Genomic DNA, 23,405 nt, shown 5'->3' with positions numbered 1-23,405 from the left:
GTCAAGGAATAGGCCATAGCTGGTTAAACACAATGCATTGGCAGGCTAGTTGGTATGTGGATCTATAAGAGATTATTTTTTAACATTAAAGGACACCAAAAGAAAAATTACAGGACAAAACGCTAAAGTCTCGTCATCTTTTTTGTAGGGTCAATCAACTACAAAATAATCACTATGAATTCACAGCTCGTTGATTGCGAAGTTTTCAATCAGGGTAGTAAGGATGGAAAAGACGGTTCAGCATCTATCAAATCATTAGGAGTCAAGTGGGGAAGACTACAGTTGTGTGACCCTCGAGCAGCTCCCCCCATGTGCATTCTAAACATGCAATTATGGAGTATTCTTGAGGTGCATGACTCAAGCACTGTTACAGTACACCAGACCTCCATAGTGACGAGGAATTTGGTCTGTTATAAAAGGGGTCTGTAAAATCCAAGTGCTGTTACAAAAGACTTTTACATAAACACTGAATAGGTCTCCCATAACCAGGGAGAATTACAAGTCATAAATGAATTTACTCTCAACAGGGGCATAAAAAAATGATTTTTTGAAAATCACACTTAGTTTCCGAGTTTCTGTGGCCCCCACTTTTTTCTTTATATCTGATTCCAAAATATCTTCAGTGAAAACTACGCAGAAGTGCTGTAAAGAATTTTCGCACCAGCCGAGAAGGCAAGAGTTATTTCGGAAATCACAAACAAAAAAGTTTTTCAGAAAATTATAGCGTCTGAACGGCACAACCATGCTACCTAGTGACGTTTTCTCTCTCGTTCTGTGTTCACTAGTCACGAAACAGTGAAGGCAGCTGCAAGCGGAAGTTCAGTTATCAGATTACGATAGCGCGCCAAGCTCATCGCGAACAGCATATGCGCTTCTTGGATCTACTGTAAGAGCGTCTCGTTGGACAATCTGCCAATCAGCCCTCGGAACTTGAGACGATGACCATGGCGGCACAGCTCTTTATACAGTTGAACATGGATATATCAAACCAATATATAGAATTTTTGCAAGTTATCCCCTTGAAATTCCATTGTAAAAGTATAGGAATTCGCATTTTATATCGAACCATAATTTTAGCCACCTTCGGATATATCGAACACTGCGCGAGCTGCAAGGGGCGCTTCGGCACTTACCGTGCCCCACGATCTCTGCGGTAGCGCGACTCCGCACTCGAGTTGTAAGTGCGCTTTGGCACTCGCAGCGCCCAGCGACCTCCGCTTGACCCTGCACCTCCGTCTAAACCTAAAACGCCCGAAAAAAGATAAAGGCAAAGGGGCTTGGACTGCACGGCCTGCAACTTGCGAAATGGCTTTTTTTTTTTCTTTTTCTCTCATGGTTTCCCTGTGTACCCATCAGGTCAGAGAGCAGAAACAAAGAAGCTGACGGCCTCCTCCTTTTGCATTTTTAAAAATTTTTTTGTTACTGTTTTGAGAGTTTTGATCAGCCAACCACAGATCGCGCCTTTTTCTGTTGCCCTTGCCAGTAACCATCACCTAGCGAGCGCTTTTTTGGCGAAGTCCACTTTCGTTGTCACGTCGTCTACGTACCACTGTATGTGCAGCATTCTTCTTTTGCGTGTGTGGTGTGCAAAGCCGCTGCTGACTCCTAGAACTGTCGACTTCTCGTGTAGCTATGGCGAGCGTCAAGAAGCACAAGATCCTTGACTTTGCGACGACGTTGAAGGCTAATCAGCGTGTTGAGACGGGCAAAAAATGTTCGACCGCCGCGGACTACTTCGGGATACCACGCAGCACTTCTAGTGTGTTGTTGAAGAACAAGGCCGATAACAAGGCAAAGGTGGCGGAGCAGCATACGTCGGGAGCCTGTCGTGTGATGGCGGAACTTGTGAAAACCGGTGAAGACAACAGCAAGCACTTAGACAAGGCGTTTAACGAGTTGTCGTCCCTGTTGCTGACAGCTGTTCCACATGAACTGTCTGCGGACGATTTCGTGGAAGCGGATTGCAATGTTCAGGCCATTGCAAGCCTCACTGACGAGGACATAGCAACTACGGTCGCAGGACCCAGGATTCCAAGCCGAGAGCTCAAGTGACGAGCAGGACCGTCTGGACAAGGCGCTGGTTACACGCACATACTCCACCGCGGAAGTGGTGGCAGCGTTCGGCTTCCATACACCGTTGCGTCAGCAACATGGAGTGAACCGGGCTGTTGCAACTAGAAAGCCATGATAAGATCGAGACGAGCGCCTTCAAGTTCATATGGGAAATGAAGAAGCAAGCCAAGATAAGGGTTTTTTTTTTTTTTTTCAAGCAAATAAAACATTTTGTTGCGGCGTGTATGCGGAATTAGTTGTCATTCCTGAATGCGCCTATTGTAGGTGATGGTCTGCTACAGGTAAGCTTTCGGAGTCTGCATTATTTTTATACCGAATTTTCAATATATCGAACTAATTCACGATCCCCTTCAAGTTCGATATATCTGTGTTCGACTGTACTGACAATCAAGCATGACATACTTTTAAACATCGGACACCGCAGCCACATACATTACAAATGAGATTTCTGCTTGAAGTCATGGCTAGGCCTAACTTTACTCTGAATTTCACGGGCAAGACCATCACGTTAGCGTACATGCCAAATTGAAAAAGCGATATTGTGCTTTGTCAACAGCGACGAATTACATAATCCGCTGGCTCCTGAAAACCACAGATGGGCATATTGTGCATGAACGGCGGACCTTCCAGCCAAGCTCAGCGATATGCAGCGACCACTCGAACCAGCGCCTAGCAATTTCAGCGTCAGTGCCCCATAACAAAAGACAAAGCACGCTGCGCGCAGATTTCTTTGCCACTTTAGTTAGGCAACTGACAATTAACACACAGCAAATTGGTGGCCTTCGTTTTTAAATCGATACACGAACTTCCTGGTGCGCTGTTGCCGTCCTGAAAGTATGCCAATTTTTTAGTAAGAAGTTACTGAATTTGGGATGTCCGCTGCAAATAGTTGTGACTGCGTTGCTGGCATCACATTTTAGTTAATTATATTCGAATATTGTTTGTACCAAAATCTGTAGTAAGCAAAACTCTATCAATAATGTAAGGCTTGTGCGAACAGTGAACTTTATGTTCGAAGCAAACCCGAAGCGAATAGTGATTTTGGTTGAATAAGTTCAAATCAAGCTCGAATAGTATCCATGACATATTAAGAAAAATGGACATATTTTTCATAACCTAAATAACCAGTAAAGCATTTTTTTGAAAATTGAAATAAGACCTCTATGCCAAGGCCCTTTTTCTTTTTTTCATTCAAAGAAAGTTGAAACAATGTTGAGTAGTAATAGGATTTGACATTTGGTAGGATGCAAGTGACGACACATAAAATACGTAACATATTGAAGTTTATTATACTGAAAGCATGTAAGCCAGCATAACAAGCTTCTAAACTTCTAACAAGGTTTTAAAGAGTGAGGAATCGATTTGAGGGTAATAAGCTCATTTAAAGGGGCCCTGTAACACTTTTTCAAGTAGTTGCGAAATGGATTCACTGATTGCCTCACGAATTCGCCATCACAAAAATTTTTAGAATCCATCTAGTACGAGCAGAGTTGCAAAGATTTGTCACACACTGCAATTGCATTCTCACTTCTTGCCTCAACGAGAGTGCTGGAAGCTAAGCAGCGAGAGATAACCTGGGGAGAAAAAATACGCCAACCGCACCTGGTGACCTTGAGCACTATTTTTTTTTCGAATACGAGGCTTTTCAGTGAGATTGCGCACATGTGCGTGGACAAGCCCCAGCCTCCTGCGGTGGACCCAGCAACAACCCATTAGCCATGCTCAAATCAGCCAATGACAGAAAAAGTGGCTGTGACAAGTGATTTTCCAGATAGTGATGTCATTTGTCGAGAGAAGAGAACGATTTTCAGCTCACTTAGAAAATTTATTCTTAATGGCAAGCCTCATGCTACGCTATAATATTTGAATCGCATGTTCTCGGTACCTTGGCTATCGATCGGCAGCGTATTCTGACCATGCTCAGAAAGTTATGAACCATCTCCCGAAAGGGAACCATGATCGGATGCGAAGCAGCAGCAGTGCACACGCCGTTGACCCGGATGAAATGGGCGCCGACGTGGGTGCTGGAAGAACGGTTTTAAGCGAAACTCAGTGTAGCTTTCTTTCGAGTAAACGTTTCTTTGAAACGCAAAGACCCGGGAGGCTGGTTGGGCTTCATGTAAGTTTCATCGGAAATAAACAAGCCGAACGAATGTTTCCACTCGGCGTGAAATCAAGGGTTGCAGGCAATGGTGAGGTTGAAGTGAGAGAAGTGTGTTGCGAGCGGGCAGGCGAAGAAGCAACACCACCTAGCTGTGTTGGGTGGAGCCGGCAGCCGTGGCGGGTGAGCGAGAGAGTGACTTGACCTACATGGCATCGTTCGTACGACTGCGGAGGGAGAAACAAGGTGCAGCACGTTAGCACGGAGACACGGACGGACAGGGTTACACAGGCTAGTTAAAGAGCTGCTTCGCATCTAAAAGTGTTGCAGGGCCCTCTTAAATTTGAAGGGGGGCTTCATTGCAGAGCGCCATTACCCTGGTCAGGTGCTCTCACGGCTTAGCACCCCTACACTGCAGCGAAACCACCTTTGCAAAAGGTTACATGCGGATTATTATACACCTATTCGTTCACCGCGAATACTTTGAAATTTTTAATAATTGAAATCCGAATAGGAGCAAATTCAAGTACTCTACTATTTGTTTGAATATTTGAAGCATTCAAATATTTCCACAAGCCTAAATGAAACAAATAGTGTAGCTGGCATAATGATGCTAATGGGTATGTTGTAATTTGTATGTTGAATCACTACATCAGCTTGTAACCTCCTTACAAGCAGACGTGTTGTAACGAGGTTGTACTGTATTCACAATGGATGTGCACTTCACTTGCTATATTTCTATAAAACACCTCGTGCGACTCCATTTTCGGAAAGCTGGTAACCGATGTTTTTCATCAGTTGCGAGCTTCATGTGAGTTGCCATCAGGCCTTTACTTGGAATTCAGCTTGCCACTGAAAGCATAAACAATAGTACATACACTGTCTTCAGTCACTCACCAACAGGGCCCACCACAAACGACTGAAATTAAGTACAGGATTATGATGGCTCACCTGTGAATACTGCAATTGGCTCCAGGGAAGGCTTGAAACGTGGGGAAGGCCAGCTGATGCTGTGGCCCCTGCCTGCAGGTAAGGCAGCCACTTACAGTGGATTCCAAATGCAGTGATTACAAGGACACCTCAGATTACGCAACACTCGTAGCACATACCTCATTCACACCACACCTGAAAGCGGGCGAGAGGGACCTTCCTTTTGTGACTCGCCTGACCTCATTACAAGACGGCCAGAACGTCCCATCACCAATGAGGTAATGTATACTGTCATGTTGTGGTAACTGTGATAAAAAAACAGCCAATAAGGCTTCAACAAGGCGTTTAGTCGGATACAAGTGTCCTCATTCTCAGAGGGTAATGCTCTCAATGCCTACACGAATGGGCAGACAGCACTCCAGACTCCAGAGAAGCAGAAACCTGCCTTCGAAGAACAATGTGAAGTCTATGAATGGGATTACTTCATTAGTCACACAGGCAATTAGCTCGCACGCTTCGGTCATTGGGGCAGGGCCTCTTTGGACCTTTCAAATGGGCTTTGGAAACACTTTTCGAGCAAGGTCAGAAAATGCTGCTGATCGGTAGTCGAGGCTCCAGACAACCCACGAGCAAAATATTAGAGAGCAGCATGCGGCCTGAAATTTACAATAAATTCTCAAAATCAGCTAAAAATCACTTCCCCTCTTCCCTCAACAATTGACGCTTAGCCCCAGGCCAAGTATGGAGCCATTCACTGATTTGAGCAAAGCACGCTCAGTCATTACTGGGGGCGCTAAGAAAGGCCACAACTTGTCAACCCCAGCACATGCTAATGCACTGAAAAGTTCTGCATTTCAAAGAGAGAAAATGCTCAAGGTCCCAAAGCACACATGACGCATTTCCTTCACACCCTGTTATATTCAGTTTCGGTTTTTACTTTGTGTTCTTTCACCCCCAGGGGGCGCGTCTGTCCTTTATGTATATATTCGATGTGTTGCGTACAATAAACGTCTTTTTGTATGGTGGTGCTGCCGGTGCTTCTTACGTCTTTCGCAAACACCACATTGGCGACGAGGATGGGATAAACACGTCAAGCTACCTTCAGCATCGAGTGTCGTCCGGGTCCACCCTGCCATAAGTTTCTCCGGCCTTGCTCCGCCGCCGCCGTTCCTCCCGACGCCCGGCCGGCCGTCACTTCCATGGGAAAAGTGGGCGCAGACTTTAACAGTCTACCTTCAAGCGTCCGGAGCAGCCGAGTTCCCACCAGCGCGACGCAAGGCCATTCTTCTGCATTGTTTGGGGGCGGAAGGGCAGCGTGTTTACCGGACTTTACCTGCAAGGTCAAATGCCGCAGCACCAGCAAGCGCCGCAGCACCGGAAGTACAAGAGAAGCCTCCCGCGACCGCTACTGACGAGTACGAGGCTGCACTCATCGCCTTACGGCAGCAGTTTTCCACGACGTGTAACGTCGTCGTCGAGCGTCATCGTTTCCACCGCCGCAGCCAACATGCAGGCGAGTCCGTTCATGACTTTGTTGCTGCTTTACGGGAGCTCGTTTCGCATTGTTCGTTCGCTTCACAAGATGATGCTCTGCGGGACCAATTTGTTGCCGGCGTTGTTTCCAACCGCGTACGCGAACGGTTGCTGCTCGAGGGTTCCTCTTTTTCGATCGAGAGCGCAGTGCGGATCGCTCTTCAGTTTGAGCAAGCAGCTGAAGAGCTGAAGGAATTTTCTGGTTCGGTCGAGCCTGTTTCTGTACGGCGTCGTTCCCAGTATTCGCATTCTTCGCGAAAATTCAATTTCCAGCCAAAAGCGCATTTTCAGCAAAACTCTCCAAGCGCTAGCGGTTCGCGTGCGCAGCAGGGGCCCCGCCCCCCTCGGCGAGGCCGACATAGCCGGTCCGTTTCACCACACTGTTTCCGATGCGGCTCGCGGAATCACCGCGCATCAACGTCACAGTGCCCTGCGCAGGGAAAGAAGTGTTTGTTTTGCGGTATCAAGGGCCACTTTCAGAAAGTATGCAACCGCAAGCGTCAAATGCAAGGCAGGATTCGTGAAGTTGGCATCGATGACGATGCTTTGTCAGGGGGAAGTTCTGAGCAAGTTTTGACTGTGTAGCATCTCGCTCGCAGCGCAATTAACATACAAGTGCGCGTAGCGGATGTCAAGTTGTCGTTCCTTGTTGACTCAGGGTCGTCTGTTTCAATTCTATCAGAGCAAGAATTTCACCAACATTTTCAAAGCGGTTTGCTCCTCCCAGCTCCGCATGTCACTTTGGTTGACTATTCGAAGCGCCCAATTTTCGTGCTAGGCTGTTTCCAGGCAGATGTTCAGTTTAAAGGGCGCTCTGCACCACTTCTTTTCTACATCGTTCGCCAAGGAACTTGTCTGATTGGCCTTGACGGCATTAAGGCTTTAAATCTTCGAATACAGGGCTCCACTCTTGAGTGCCTGCACACGTCCGTTGCCCTGCCGCCGTCTGTTAATGACCAGACACCTTGTCACATTTCGATGCAGTCACTAGAGCAACCCAGGCAAGCAAACCTTCCGCCAGCCTTGGAACACGATTTCGGTTCAGTTTTCAGTCCCGAGTTGGGTCTTGCTAAGCGGTTTACGCATCGTGTCAAGATTCAGCAAGGCGTGTAGTCGGTATCTTCGAAGCTGCGCCGTCTTCCATATTCACTTCAGGAACCAGTGTCAAATGAACTTCACAGATTGCTGAGCCTTGACATCATCGAACGCATCGATGCTTCTGAATGGGTTTTGCCCATTGTTGTCGTTGACAAGAAAGACGGCACCATCAGAATTTGTGTTGACCTCCGGGAGCCTAACAAGGCTATTGTACCAGGCAGCTTCCCGTTGCCTCACACAGAGGAACTCCTTCATGCCTTGGTAGGCGCGACACTATTCTCAAAACTTGACTTGGCTTCTGCCTACCATCAGGTTCTTTTGCACCCTGACAGCAGGGACCTGACAGCAGGGACCTGACAGCAGGGACCTGACAGCCTTCATCACGCATGAAGGACTTTTTCGGTTCAAGAGAGTTTGCTTTGGGTTAGCTTCTGCCCCAGCGGCATTTCAGAAGATGATGGCCACAATTCTAGATGGCTGCCCTGGTGTGTTGTTCTACATTGATGACGTGATAGTCTTTGGGAAAAGTGCAGAAGAACATCTTCTGAACTTAACAAAGGTCTTGCAGAAAGTCAAGTACGCAGGCCTGAAATTGAATGACAAATGCCTCTTCGACGTTCCAGAACTTTCTTTCCTAGGGCATAAGGTCACAGCACAAGGTATCTCGCCGCTTCCAGAGAAAGTAGACTCGGTAGTTAACACTCCAGTGCCAACAGATGTTGCTGCCCTCCGTTCATTCCTGGGTCTTGTAGAATACTATTCCAAGTTTGTTCCCCGCTTGACCCAGGTGGTCGAGCCTATGCGCGTTCTGCTTCGCAAGAATGAGCCATTCATCTGGTCAGCCGAAGCAGACAGCAGTTTCCGGAGGGTCAAGGAAATGCTTTCTTCAAGTACAGTTCTCCACATGTTCGATCCATCACTTCCAGTCATCGTGTCGACCGACGCTTCTGACTGTGGGCTGGTAGCCGTTCTGCAGCAGAAAAATGGCCATGAGCTCCGCACAGTGGCTTTTGCGTCTCGTACCTTGTCACCAGCAGAAAGAAAGTACTCGGTCGGCGAACGCGAAGTGTTGGCATGCATTTGGGCGTGCGAACGATGGCACACTTACCTTTGGGGTCGGCATTTCAAGATTCGAACGGACCATCAGGCGTTGGTATCGTTGCTGTCTTCGCAAGGACGTGGCAGAAGGCCACTTCGAATTGCACGCTGGAATGCGCAACTCCTATGCTACAATTTCTCTATTCAACCTCTCTATTTACCGCTGTACTCCACAGGCTACCACTGGAGTTGCCCCAGCAGTTCTGCTGCATGGGCGAATGCCCCGAACCAGATTGAATGTTGTGGGGTTTTCGGCACCAGCGTTTGCAAAAGACCCAGCAAAGGAACTGGCGCGACTGCGCCAAAGGGTCCGGCTTCAACAGCAAAGCAGTAAGGAGTACACGGACCGCAGGAGAGCTGCTAAGCAGCCAAAGATAGCTGTGGGTGATTTCGTTCATATCAAGAAGCCGTCCGTTCGCTTAAAGGGGGATCGCTCCTTTTCCTCGCCAACTGAGGTGTTGGGGAGGAGGGGACCTGCCTCTTTCCGACTTGCAGACGGCCGAACATGGAACGCCTCCAAGCTTTCCCGGGTTCCTGAGAGGGGCACGAGTCCACCATACCAACGTTCGGAGCTACCTGCGCCACAGCTTCCGGTTCAAGTGCCGCAGCCAGCCTGCCCTGCCGCCGCCGCCTTCTCCCGGGTCGCAGCTGCCGCCTCCTGGCGTACTACAGTCTGCCGTACCGCAGTCGCCTGCTCCTGATCCGCAGCTGCTTGTACCGGAGCCTGCCATGCTGCAGCCGTCTTCTCCCGGGCCGCAATCGCAGTCTCCTGGTGTACTACAGAGCTCTGCAAGCTCATTACCATCTCCGGCCGTGCAGCATCCCCATCGGCCGTCCCGAGAGCGCCGGCCACCGGTCTGGCTCAAGGACTATCAGACCCACTAGTTGCCTGTGTGTATAGCACAGTGTGTATGTAGTGTAAATATGTATGTGTATACAGCGTGTAAAATGTACAGTGCATGCATAGGGGTTTCTTACTAACACTTACTAACAACTAATCACTACATATAAGAGAGGGAGTACGTTTTATTCAGTTTCGGTTTTTACTTTGTGTTCTTTCACCCCCAGGGGGTGCGTCTGTCCTTTATGTATATATTCGATGTGTTGCGTACAATAAACGTCTTTTTGTACGGTGATGCTGTTGGTGCTTCTTACGTCTTTCGCAAACACCACACACCCCTCCATGCTTAGTGCTCTCGGAGGCAAAAGAAGAAAGAATGACATTGGAGCTTGGGACCATTCTTCGTAACTCAGCTCGTACTGAACAAATCGCGAAAATATTCACTGCGGTGAATTCATGAGGCAACAAGTTCCTTTAGTGAATGCATTCTATCACTACTTAGAAAAGTGTTGCAGGGCCCCTTAAGGAGGTATTCAACTATTGCTCGCACAACTTTATCTTCTAATGCACTGCCAGCAATGACAAAGAGCAAAGTAAATGAAAAACAACACAGGTTGGTGTGCAGCCAGGCCTCTGTATTGTAATCAGACGAGGACATTGCTTTCCTGCCGAGCACGTGTTTTTAAGGCTTTATGACGCTGCTTTAGCGGACCGGATAAATGTAAAGTTTGATTGTGGATCATGGCATCTCAATATCACAATGTGTTCCATAACCACCAGGTGTGCTTGTGACTATGATGTATCTAAGTTGTTCTAGTTTCTACTGAACGACTGGAGAGTTGCTTTGTCTCTGGCTCTTTTTTTCGTTGTCTACTATTGTGCACTGAATGATGAATCATACCAACCAACTCAAGCACCTGTCAATTCTTTTGCTACGATGCTCTCGGATGACTGCAGCTATTCACATCACACACAAAGTGTGATACAAATATTCTAAGACATTTCACAAGTTTCGAGTGCATCAAGCTGGATCTTGCGCACAGGAACAGCATCAGAACATTTCTGAGCCAGCAAAACGTTATTACCCGAAAAAGGGAATACCATAGCAGAAAAAATCATGTCACGAAAAGAGAATTATCCAGAGCCTACAAATAGAACATGCAAGGGAAAAAGCACACAAAACAATAATAACTATAGGCATCTAACATCCCAAAAACATGATGTAATTACAAGGAATATCACAGAGGAGCGGTCCGGAAATTCCAACTGTCTGGAAGCCTTCTATGTGCCCCTTAATGTACACAAGCATCCAGCATTTTCACCTCCATCAAAAATGTGGCTATTAGAGCCTGTGGGTCAGCAGTCGAGCATCACCACTATATATATATATATATATTGTTAAGGCGTTTATTAGCCGGCAACGAGCGAGAATACACAATGGCGACAGTCACAGCCAAGCACGGGCCCTCAGGGCGAGCGGCGTCCTTGTTGGGTAGCCCCACTAGAAGGTACTCAAGAGTTCGACCCATTTCATAGTTCGGAGGCTTCGCTACAATTACCCCGGGGTCGAAGAGGGAGCCGCCTGGCGACCTAACAGCTTGTTATTATGAGCGGGTCATAATAAGGCTTCAGGCGCTCCACATTGACGATGTCTCGCCCACGGCGGCGCATGTCCGAAGATTGTTCAACGGGTTCGATCAGATAGTTGACGGGTGAGGTGCGCTCGATGACACGGTAGGGGCCTTCGTATTTGGGACGTAGTTTGGAAGAGAGGCCAGCGGCAGAGGTCGGGATCGAGAGCCATACAAGCGCACCAGGAAGGAACGTGGGCTCAGAAGTGGTGGAGCCATCCCGGATACTCTTCTGCCGCTCTTGTTCTTGCGTCGTAAAAGTCTTGGCAAGCTCGCGACACTCTTCAGCAAGCCTGGCTGTCTCGGAAATAGGTGTACACTCAGATGGATCCGGCGTGTACGGGAGTATCGTGTCCATGGTGTGCGACGGGTGCCTTCCGTACAGCAAGTAGAAAGGTGAAAAACCAGTCGTGCTCTGAGGGGCGGTGTTGTAGGCGTAGGTGACGAAGGGCAGTATATTATCCCAATCAGTGTGGTTGGCAGCGACGTACATAGAAAGCATGTCGCCGAGGGTGCGGTTAAAGCGTTCGGTGAGGCCATTCGTCTGTGGGTGGTAAGCAGTAGTTTTGTGGTGGACAGAATGGCACTCCGTCAGAATGGCTTTGACGACTTCCGACAAGAAGACACGGCCTCGATCGCTGAGAAGCTCTTGGGGTGGTCCGTGGCGCAGTATAAATCGATGCAGCAGGAAGGACGCAACATCGCGCGCAGCAGCCGCAGGGAGAGCGGCGTTTTCGGCGTATCGCGTTAAATGGTCAACGGCAACGATGGCCCAGCGGTTACCAGCCGACGTCAGAGGAAGTGGTCCATACAAATCGATACCTACGCGCCCAAAGGGACGGTCAGGGCAAGGTAACGGTTGTAGACTGGCGTGCGACATGTGGGCTGACGGTTTACGGCGTTGGCAAGCGAGGCAAGAGCGAACGAACTGCTGCACATAGCGGTACATCCCGCGCCAGAAGTAGCGTTGTCGAATGCGATGGTAGGTTTTGAATACCCCAGAGTGCGCGCATTGCGGATCAGAATGGAAGGATTCACATATCTCTGACCGCAGACTGCGGGGTATCACGAGTAACCACTGCCGGCCGTAGGCGTCGTAATTGCGTCGGTGTAGGAGGCCGTCACGAATGGCGAAATGGCGAGCTTGACGACGCAATGCACGCGTGGATGGCGTTGCGGATGGATCAGAGAGCATGTCGATGAGCGGGCCGATGCAATTATCCTTTCGCTGTTCGGTAGCGATGATGTCAACATCAATGGCAGAAACAGCAGCCGAGGATACTGAGCAGAGCACATCACCTTCAGGCAGAGGGGAGCGCGAGAGGGCGTCGGCGTCAGCATGCTGGCGTCCGTTGCGGTACAGCACGCGGATATCGTAGTCTTGTAAGCGAAGAGCCCAACGGGCGAGACGGCCTGAGGGATCCTTCAATGATGAAAGCCAGCATAGTGCATGATGGTCGGTGACGACATCGAATGGGCGACCATACAAATAAGGTCGAAACTTTGTAAGAGCCCAGACGATCGCCAGGCACTCTTTCTCCGTGACGGTGTAGTTTTTCTCGGCTCTCGTGAGCGTACGGCTTGCATATGCTACGACATATTCAGGGAATCCGGGTTTTCGCTGCGCCAGGACAGCGCCGAGGCCTACTCCACTGGCGTCCGTGTGCACCTCCGTTGGGGCAATAGGGTCGTAGTGGCGTAGAATGGGAGGCGACGTCAACAAATGGCGGAGCTTCGCGAACGCGTCGTCGCACTCGGATGACCATGAATTGAAGGGCCCGTTGCTTCCAAGGAGCTTCGTCAGCGGTGATATGATCGTGGCGAAATTTCGTATGAAGCGTCGGATGTATGAGCACAGGCCCACGAAACTACGCAGTTCTTTGACAGATGCAGGTTTGGGGAATTCGGCCACGGCCTGAAGCTTGGCAGGATCAGGAAGAATGCCGTCTTTGGACACGACGTACCCCAGTATAGTGAGTTGCCGTGCTGCAAAGCGGCACTTTTTCAGATTTAGTTGTAAGCCGGCATTGCTCACACGTGCGAAAACTTCTTTCAGACGTTGGGGATGCGTGGAGAAATCCGGAGCAAAGACAATGACATCGTCGAGGTAACACAAGCACGTGTACCATTTCAAGTTGCGCAAAACGGTGTCCATCATGCGCTCAAAGGTCGCAGGTGCATTACATAGACCAAACGGCATGACGTTAAACTCGTACAAGCCGTCTGGCGTGACGAAAGCGGTCTTTGGTCGAGCGTCGTCAGCCATGGGTACTTGCCAGTACCCCGAGCGCAGATCGAGAGAAGAAAAAAAATCGGCTCCATGAAGGCTGTCAATCGCGTCATCGATGCGTGGCAGTGGATAAACATCCCTGCGAGTGATCCTATTGAGCCGTCTGTAGTCCACACAGAACCGCACAGAACCGTCTTTCTTCGCAACAAGAACAACAGGAGACGCCCATGGACTGTCGGAGGGCCGAATAACGTCGCGTCAGAGCATATCGTCAACCTGATCATTAATTACTCGACGTTCAGCAGGCGACACGCGATATGGACGTTGCCGTAAAGGTGGATGGGCACCAGTGTCGATGCGATGCGTAACAACGGACGTGCGACCGAGAGAACTTCGTCCGACATCGAAAGAAGAACGATATTCTTGTAACAGGTCCAGAAGTTGGGAACGCTGTACGGCCGTAAGGTTGTCAGCGATGGAGGGGCCAAATACATCAGCAGACGACGAATCAGAAGTGGAAACAGCATTGATGGTACAAGACCTGGGAGCGCGCGTGTCATCGGGTACGTCCAGGACTTGTGCGTCGTCGACTGGTTCCACTCTGCCGAGACATTCCCCTTGAAGCAAGGTAACAGCGTACGGGAACGGGTTGGTTACAAAAATAGCAGTGTTGCCCTGGTTGACTGCACGGTCGCGAAAGGTACTAGCAACCCTTTCCTGCTGCAAGCGCGGTCAGATGGCGAAACAAGTCCAATGGTGTCGGAGAGACCAGCGCAGTAGACAGACACAGCCGTTGTCGAGTTTGGAGGCACTGTTGTATCGTCTTTCGTTAGAATCTTGCTCAGTGTCGGGGGACTGTCTTCTGGCGTCAAATGCGAGAAGGGTGAGAGCTCAATTTCGGCGGCGGCACAATGGATGACAGCGTCATGGCGGGAGAGAAAGTCCCATCCCAAGATGACGTCATGAGAGCATGCCTGAATGACGATGAACTGGGCGACATACAGAACGTCCTGGATGACAACGCGAGCTGTGCACCCTGCTGTAGGATGAATCCGGTGCAAACTTGCAGTACGGAGGGATAACCCAGAAAGTGGCGTCGTCACTTTTCGAAGTAAGTGGCAGAGTTTTTCGTCCATAACTGATACGGCAGCTCCAGTGTCAATAAGAGCCGATGCACAAACACCGTCCACAAGCACGTCAATGACATTCGAGGGACTGCTCTGAGGGCTTTCACATTGCGATAGCGTCGCAGTCCTTGCCTCAGGGACTGCGACGACTAGTTTTCCCGCTCATGAGCTGCCGCACTTGGCCGCATGGGAGACAGGGAACGGCGTCGTGGAGACTGTGATCTTCGAGATGGACCTGGGCGAGATCGAGGTGGCATAGACGGCGGTTCTTCGCGATAAGGACGGCTGAGTTGGCCAGCAACAGGTGAAGAAATTGGAGCCGGCTGTACGCGATGGCAATAACGGGCCACGTGACCGGCGTAACCGCAGGCAAAGCAGATGGGCCGGTTGTCGGGTGTGCGCCATCTGTTCACCAGGGTAGGTCTCACCCATGTCGCAAGGGCTCATGGACGGAACGGTGGCTGCATGGTGGACTGAAGCTGAGGCTGAGGGGTTACGTCAACACACGTAGCGGGCATACCCGCTGCAACGGACGGAGGTCGTGCAGCAGCTTCAGCGTAGGTCAGAGGGGCGGGTGCTTGAACGACTTGGGGTGGCCTGGCGACCACTTGCGCGCAACTCAGGGACGCAGGAGCCGGAGGCTGTTGGGGGTGGTAAGCAGGCATTACCTCCGCTATTTCCTGTTCAATCGCTCGGAGGATGGGAGGGAGAAGGGTAGTAGCCGATTGTTGAACAGCAGGTTGGTGGGAAAAGGGCAGGAGGGAGAACTGACGCGCGATTTCCTCACGGATAAAGGACTTCAGTTCTGCCATCAACGCCACTTGGTCACAACTGGCCTCCAAGCCAGCAAGCGTTGCAGCTCGTGGTGGGGAGCGTCGGGTCATCGAACGCTGCCGGCGGAGCTCCTCGTAGCTCTGGCACAGTGTGATGACCTCAGCCACCGTGCCGGGGTATTTGGCGAGCAGCATCGTGAAGGCATCATCGTCGATGCCTTTCATGATGTTTCGGATCTTGTCAGACTCGGACATGGTGTGATTGGATTTGTTACATAGGTCGAGGACATCTTCAATATAGCTGGTGAATGACTCACCAGCCTCCTGAGCACGTTCACGCAAGCGCTGCTCGGCTTGCAGCTTGCGAACAGCAGGGCGGCCGAAGACGTTGACGATTGCGGTCTTGAAATCGGACCAGATGGCAAAATCGGACGCGTGGTTGTTGTACCACAAACTGGCGACACCGGCAAGGTAAAACACCAAGTTGGTCAGCTTGCCGTCCTCGTCCCATTTGTTGGGGACCCTCACGCGGTCGTAAATGGCGAGCCAGTCCTCCACGTCAGTGCCATCAGCGCCAGTGAAGATGGGTGGATCGCGGATTCTAGGGACACCGGGACAAGGGGGTGGCATTGGAGGAGGCGTTTGCTGAGAAGCGTCTTGGTACATAGTAGATGGCAGGGTACGTGATCGTAGCTCCAAAGGCATACACAGGGATCGCAGCACTCTCCACCAAATTGTTAAGGCGTTTATTAGCCGGCAACGAGCGAGAATACACAATGGCGACAGTCACAGCCAAGCACGGGCCCTCAGGGCGAGCGGCGTCCTTGTTGGGTAGCCCCACTAGAAGGTACTCAAGAGTTCGACCCATTTCATAGTTCGGAGGCTTCGCTACAATATATTATATATATATATATATATATATATATAAGGGAAAGAAGTGTATACCTAAGGGCTCGTTTTTCCGTGTTTTAACACAATATTAATGAGATATTAATATCTCATTAATATGGCCGAGGCAGCGTCAGAATGCGCTGCCTCGGCCATCTCCGGCGTTCTCGGCGGCGCGCAGGCCACTCCCTTCTGCCGCGCATTCCATGCTCGCTTTCGTTTCCTGCCGAAAGCTTGACGAGTGTTCTTCTTCAGGCGAGCTTCCCAAGCCATGCCGGCGAAATGCAGAAAGACGTATACGTCGGCGACGTCGGTACACGAGCGGGTAGCAGACGAGATAACACGCACGAGAGCAGGTGCCGACGGAGCAAAACCAAACAAACAAACAAAAAGAGCGAGCAACCGTGGCCGCGCCGCCGCGCCAGTCAATGGTAAGCGCGAGACGGGAGGCTCGCCGGCGCGCGCGCACTCTAGCCAATCAGCGGTCCGGCAGACGGCTTCGCAAAACGGGGGAGGGCAGTCGTTGTGTTGGAGCTACGCCAAAATGAGAGCCTGCAAAACGCGCACAAAGGAACCAGCTTCAAAACAAGCCCAAGATGGCGCCGATCCGCCGGCTGCTTCGCTGGCAGCGCGCGCGGGAAGTTCGAACAAATTTTCTGTTTTGCGGGTTGTTTTGCGACTCCCGTGATGGTTGGAAAATAGATTTTAACCTATTTTTTTATCGAATTTAGCGTTAATAATTTGAGGAGAGGTGTTTATAGGTTCAAAGATTCGAAAAATACCTTTTTCTCAAAATCGATTTTTTGGCCATTTTTTACTTTTCTAAGACCCGCGTTCCCCCTTAACAAAAAAAAAATACAACAAATCTAAATATATGTTGTGCCACCTATGCAGGTGGCCTCCTCCGTATAATCCAACTAAACGAGCGGAAGTCGCCCAGTCCACTGCTAGCCCCATATGTCCGAATAAATGTCTGGTAGGAGACCAGACTCACCGAGCGCTTGTAAAAGAACAACACGAGACCATGCTGCGTGGTCTCGAGCCGACTATTTAGCGATCTCTTTCTTACTCTTTTTTTCTCTTTTTACTTTCTATTATTTCTCCTTTTCCCCACCCCAAGTAGCCAACTGAGCCGAAGCTTGCTTAACCTCACTGCCTTTCCTCTTCATTTCTCTCTCTCTCTCTCTCTCTCTGGTAGGAAACGGCAGTTTCTGTTGCGCACCAATTTTTTGAGACGGATAAACCATGATTTCAGGACTTTTTTTCACCCCACCTTTGCTCCTGCACCAATGTTGTCCCATTGTTGAAGTCAAAGACATGTCATGTTGTCCAGCAGTGTTCAATGTGCTTTGTCTTAGAACGCACATGGGTGGCTTAAGCGATGCTCCTTAGTGTTCTTTGAGCCTCACTTATCCTTTGTTGCTGCCTGTTTCACCAATGTAAGCAGCGTTGCAATACTCGCATAGTACTTTGTAAATTATCCCCCTTTGACAGTTCACAGGTGAGCAGTGCAGTCTTTGGGCTTGGCGAGCATGTGTCCAAGGTGCAATAAGGCACAGATATGGTTCCTGTGGCCAGGAGACACAAGGTTCTTCAAACAGTCTACACGAATCATATTAGTAGCAGAGGTTGCATCTAGGTAACAATTTCAGTTAAAAGATTTAAATTTACGGATAGTCTACTGCCTTACAAAAAATTAAACATGATAGTAAAAAGGCCTTCTGCAACTATAACCACCGTGTCGACATACAGAAGCACTTTTAAGTTGCACCAAAATGAACTTTTTTTAGTGTGGCATCACCAAAGACAATGCGCATGTTTGCTCTATTGTAGATAATCCATTGGGCGACAAGTGCCTGCAAACTGTTGTTCGGCTGAAAGAGCCATGCTGCACTGCCCCAAAACAAGTCCCACCTTGCTAAGGACGAGCTGCAACATGTCGGTAAACGGTGGGAACTGCGTGCTGGCTTCGGCTGCAGGGTACAGTGCCTTGAGTGCCTCCCGCCGGATCTCCTCTTGGCTGTAATGACACATCACCATGGTGGTAAGCCACCGTTCAAAGCCAAAATTTTTTTCTGCGATATTTTTTATTTTTGTTTTTCCTGAACACCCGAACATTCAAAAACATGTAGCAATAAAAATTATCCTCCTATATTCATTAGCTTGCGAGTTACAGCCAGATTTCTATGCCCCATACTTGTATACCGAAACTGAAACCACAATGTGTTGATTTCGAAATTAAGTGTTTTTCGTGTATATTAATAATACTCAAAATACTTCATAAATTTTATGTTGACTGTTACATAGGAGAATGTCATGATATATAAGTTTGTGTTTCAAATTGTTTTTAAATGTCTAAAAACAGCCACAAGGGGGATGCAAGATGGAATGTTTGTTGTTCATGGAATGTTTGTTGTTCACCTTGGCCGGGCTACGTCAGGCATCGTTCTGCATTTCTTCCCCGTGTGAATGCTGCAACGTGTGTGTTCTTAGGCCACCTGGACCATGCCTAAGTGCAGAACTCAGAAGGCAAGGAAGCGCAAGTTTGGTGAAAATCTCTACATGACGACGAGGCTCCCTTCTGACATGGGTGTGGATATTTCGGCAACCGCGAGGAAGCTTGCGGACATTACGAAAACGTACAAGGCTCCGATGAATTCTTAGCTCCAAGGGAACAGGCTTGTCAACATTCATAATTTTTTCTTCAGGTTTTCATCACCGACATGCCCTGGATGCATGAACCCAATGCTGAAGCTCGAGGAATGCTTTCATCAAGAGATGTGTTAAACTTGTGCGATCGCATGTACTGACTGTGGGTTCGAGCATTCATATAATCCATCTAAAAGGTGGGACGTGCTAATGAAAATGATGTTCGTCTTGTTTACGCGATGCGCCAGTTAGGAAAAGGGCACGTAGGTGTGAAAAGATTGCCAAAGTCATGAACATGTCCACTCTTTCATGTCACTCTGCTTACGACAAATTCTCATCTTGGCTTTCTGCAGCGGCAGAAGAAGTTGCGTCAAAATCTATGGCTGATGCTCCTGTGGAGCTTCGTCGTGTTGTGGGCAGTGCTGAGTGTGGCCTTTCAGATGATGGCACATGGCTTAAGCGTGGCCATTCATCTTTGAAGGTATGCGTGTCTGTGATTTCTGCTGACACGGAAAAAGCCATTGATGTTGAGGCCCTTTATAGCTCGTGTAAATCTTGTAAAACTAAAAGGAAGTTTAGGCCAGAATGTGCTTCTTATCAGGAATAGCAGGCAAAGCACACTTCCTGTTAAGCAAACCATGAAGGAAGTGCTGGCAGTATAGAGAGAATTGGTCTGTACCAAATATTTGAAAAGTTGCAGCCAAAAAGAGGCTTGAAATACCTGAAATTCTGCGGTGATGGTGATTCAAAAAGCTATGCCGCTGTGAGATACATGTATAGAAAGGACAGTTTCCACAAACTGGAATGCATTGGGCAGCTCCAGAAGCGTGTTCGCTGTCACCTCAGCAAACTGAGGAAGGCAGTGCACGGTCTCAGGGGTAGGGGTAAGCTCACTGATGCCCTCATTGGCTGTCTGCAAAACTACTATGGCATTGCCATAAGAACTAATGTGGGCAACTCTTCTGCAATAGAGCAGGCTACCCTTGCCAGTCTTTTTTATAGCAGCTCTACCGACAAGCATTCGAGACATGGTCTGTGCCCACTTGAACCGTACAGCTGGTGTGGGTACAGAAGGGTCGAAGCACTCGACCATGGAAAGTATGTGCACAAAGGAGGATTTCTGAATGATGTGCTCGACAAAGTTATAACTTTGTACAGTGATTTGAGCTCGGATGAACATCCGATGAAATGTTTGCATGGAAGGACACCAAATGCAAATGAATGCTTTAATGGTTTGATATGGCAGCGGGCTCCCAAAGAGGTCTACGTAAGCTTGCTTACAGTAATGTTTGCCTTGCATGATGCTGTACACTTCAATAATGACAGTGTAAGCACCCTAGACATCCTGAGGCAAGCTGGCATAAAACCACGGTACTACACTACGAAAGCTTGCATCGTCAGAGATCACAAGTGCATGCAAAATGCCAAACGCAAGTCAGCAGATGGGACGAAAAAGGCCAAAAAGAAAAGAAGAGCAGTCACACGAAAAAAAGGAGACCAGAATGCTATTCAAGAAGAACCCACCTATGAACCTGGTGCATTTCAGGACTCTGTGCGAAGTTTATGACATCTTGTGCCCGCTCTGAAATCTTTGTTTATGTTTTCCTCAAAATAAGAGCTTGCTCAGAATCATGTGACGACAACTTTCATAACTTTTTTTCTCAGTGTATGTTTCGAACTGAAATTCGGTACAATATATTTATCTGTGCAGTGAACCAGGATAAAAGAGTTTGATCAATTATTTTTTAATTCAAGCTAATTTTGCAAACAAGTTCAGTCTAAATTGGCATTTTTTCTCTGTCTTTAGGAGTTCTTTAACATACCTTCCTTGATATTTACTGTATATTATCTATCCTAGTTCACTGCATAGCTCCAACCTTCGGTTACGATAATGCCAATGCATTACTGAATTCAGGCACCCGTTAGGCACTTATTCTGGCTGGCGTAACTACCACTTTTCATTGAATTTTTGACAAATATGGCCTCCCAAAAAATAAATAATCAATATTTTGCAGTCTAAATGACTAGGCAATGTAACAAAGAGACGCTTGTTCCGATAAAAAAAAAACAGTTATACAGACATAATAACGGACCACCATTCCCTAGGCTGGCTCTTTTCCTTAAAAGAGCCTTCAGGTTGTCTCGCTTGATGGGCACTACAGCTACAAGAATATAACGTCTATCGTCTATCGCTTGTCTATCGTTTCGGCAGAAAACACTCCCGACGCACGCACCTTGTCTCGCTTTCCACTAATGAGAACAATTCCCCTAACACACCGCCAGCCCAGTCCTCCCTCTCTGCTACCAACGTGCTTTTGCTTTCCGAGCAGAAGAAGGACCAATGAATTGTTTCTATGTTCAACTTTCTATGTTAAACCAGGCATTGTTTCTATGTTCAGCCAGGCATTGCATCGCCACGCACAACACTCTGTTCATGATGGACTTTTAAACCGCAGCAATCATCTTACAACCGCCAAAAAAGGTCGCTTGTCGTTGCTCGGCATCTCCACTCGGACATCTGTGCGGCGTTTCATGATGAGCCACAATGCGTGCATGCAGGTGTATTTAAAACTTTCAAGCGCCTACGCCTTCGCTAGTACTGGCACGGCAAGTGCCACTTCGTCAATCACTGTGTACACTCCTGGGTCGCATGCCAACGTGGCAAGGATCTTTCTCGCTGTTCAACTGCCCCAATGCAACCTTTGCCTTACCCAACCCATGTATTTGATCATGTAAAAATCAATCTTTATGATACTTTACCGAGCACCTCTGATGGCAACCAATGGGTGATTCAAGTCATCGACCATCTGACACGTTATGCAGAAACTTCACCTTTACCTCGTGCTACTGCAGGTGTTGTTTCCTCGTTTGTCTTGCACCACGTCATTCTGTACCACGATGCCTCAAGAAAATTACTCAGTGACAGAGGCCGAATGTTTCTCCATGACGTCATTGAAGCTCTCGCCGAAAAATGCCGTATAATTCACAAACCGCACCACAAGTGCATGTCATCCGCAGAGTAATGGAATGATGGAACATTTTAATTGAACTCTTCTTGGTGACATGTTGACTATGTATGTCGCGTCTGACCACACCAACTGGGACCATGTGTTCCCATTTGTCACATATGCCCATAATACTGCCACGCAGGCCATCACGAGCTTTTCTCTCTTCTTTCTACTTTATGGGTATGAGCCATCCTCCACCATGGACACTATTTTTTCATGTAGCCCTGATGCCACGAAACATCCATCCCTTTCTGAAGCTGCTCACGCAAAAGCATGCCGCAAGCTTTCCCGCATGTTCATATTTGAGGACCAGCAACGTCAAAAGCACCGCCGAGATCCTGCGGTCGCCCCTGCATCTTATGATCCTGGCTTGCTAGTATGGCTTGGGGCATCTGCCACAAGCCTTGGATTGTCACAAAAATTTGTTTTGAAATAGCAGGGTCCATACTGTGTGGTAAAGCAAATGTCTCCCGTGAATTATACTGTTGAACCCTTAGAAGCACCTTCAGACAAGGGCCATCAGAAGCATGATACTGTGCATGCTGAACGTTTAAAGTGTTACTATGATCTGCCTGTGCTTGCTACCCATAAGTCGCCGGGATAGCTTCTTTCTTCCCGGGGAAGATAACTGTACTGGACAGCAATGAGCAGTTGGGATATGTCTTAAAAAAAGAAGAGGCCAATGAGTTGCTGATAAAGCATTAATTCGGGTACATTCCTGTGCGTTACTTCTCACTGCCCTACTCTACCATGTGACGACTCTGTCACCTAGAACGCTCTTCACGCAAAATATAATTTTCCTCATTGCTAAGTTCTCATTAGGAGTCAGTAGCTACCTAGAATTCTCTTCACGGAAAATATAACTTTACTCATTGCTAAGTTCTCATTATAGGAGTCAGTACCATGTGATAAGATGTGCGGTGCCAACATCTGTCCAATATGTCGTGCTGTCTTTGTCTTGTGTCATGTATTTTGTTGTTTGCCAAATAAAGCTGCTCTGCATCTGTTCCTTGCCAAGTGCTGTCGCTCACTACAACAGTGGTGACAAAGATGGAATTAAAGTTACCAACTTTCGCTGCCCTAGCCACGAGCAGAGGTGATCTGGTGATGCTGAGATTCTCGGTCGATAAATGTAGCGTCCACCTCAAAATGCCAATGTTCATGGCCACTGGCTGGCTACGAGACTCTGCACCCCAACTTTTGGTGAACATCAGGATAAATTGGACATTTACTTGACTCAACTGGACACATCCTTCAAAGTGAATTATGGAAGTGTCTACGATTTTTTTTTTTTCCAAATTTCCCATTTCCAGTTTTATAATGATTTAGAGCAAGTTATATGATCGGTATGTCTGCTTCGAAAACTCTGCACATTTGAAACAGACCCTTGAGTGGTAAACAAAAGAAGCATGGGTTGCTATACTG

At 48.4% G+C, this 23,405-nt stretch overlaps 2 protein-coding genes across 9 annotated transcripts in view; one reads left to right on the top strand and one right to left on the bottom strand.

Annotated features, from left to right (window-relative positions):
• Positions 1 to 23,405, bottom strand: part of LOC119178803 (proteasome adapter and scaffold protein ECM29) — an 881,180-nt gene that overhangs the window by 603,012 nt on the left and 254,763 nt on the right. For 6 of the 8 annotated variants that reach the window (XR_012895350.1, XM_075895092.1, XM_075895224.1 and 3 more), the window contains exons 12-14: positions 18,238 to 18,343; positions 5,284 to 5,409; positions 5,126 to 5,197 (exon numbers count right to left, since the gene is read on the bottom strand). Coding sequence is in view for 7 of the 8 variants with exons in the window: in XM_075895092.1 (XP_075751207.1) it covers positions 5,126 to 5,197; positions 5,284 to 5,409; positions 18,238 to 18,343 (304 nt within the window). In the remaining variant the exon portion in view is untranslated. The remainder of the gene's footprint in view (positions 1 to 5,125; positions 5,198 to 5,283; positions 5,410 to 18,237; positions 18,344 to 23,405) is intronic. The other 2 variants (XM_037430057.2, XM_037430058.2) reach the window with 2 other exon arrangements.
• Positions 6,017 to 9,718, top strand: LOC142770618 (uncharacterized; the record flags this gene model as incomplete). The annotated part of the gene is made up of 4 exons (XM_075872689.1): positions 6,017 to 7,002; positions 7,819 to 7,996; positions 9,010 to 9,213; positions 9,329 to 9,718. Coding segments are annotated over 4 exons (1,758 nt in total), but the record flags the coding sequence as incomplete, so codon positions are not given.

Source organism: Rhipicephalus microplus, chromosome 1 (genome assembly GCF_043290135.1).
Source record: "Rhipicephalus microplus isolate Deutch F79 chromosome 1, USDA_Rmic, whole genome shotgun sequence".
Lineage (NCBI taxonomy): Eukaryota > Metazoa > Arthropoda > Arachnida > Ixodida > Ixodidae > Rhipicephalus > Rhipicephalus microplus.
This window is presented reverse-complemented; position numbering and strand designations above follow the sequence as displayed.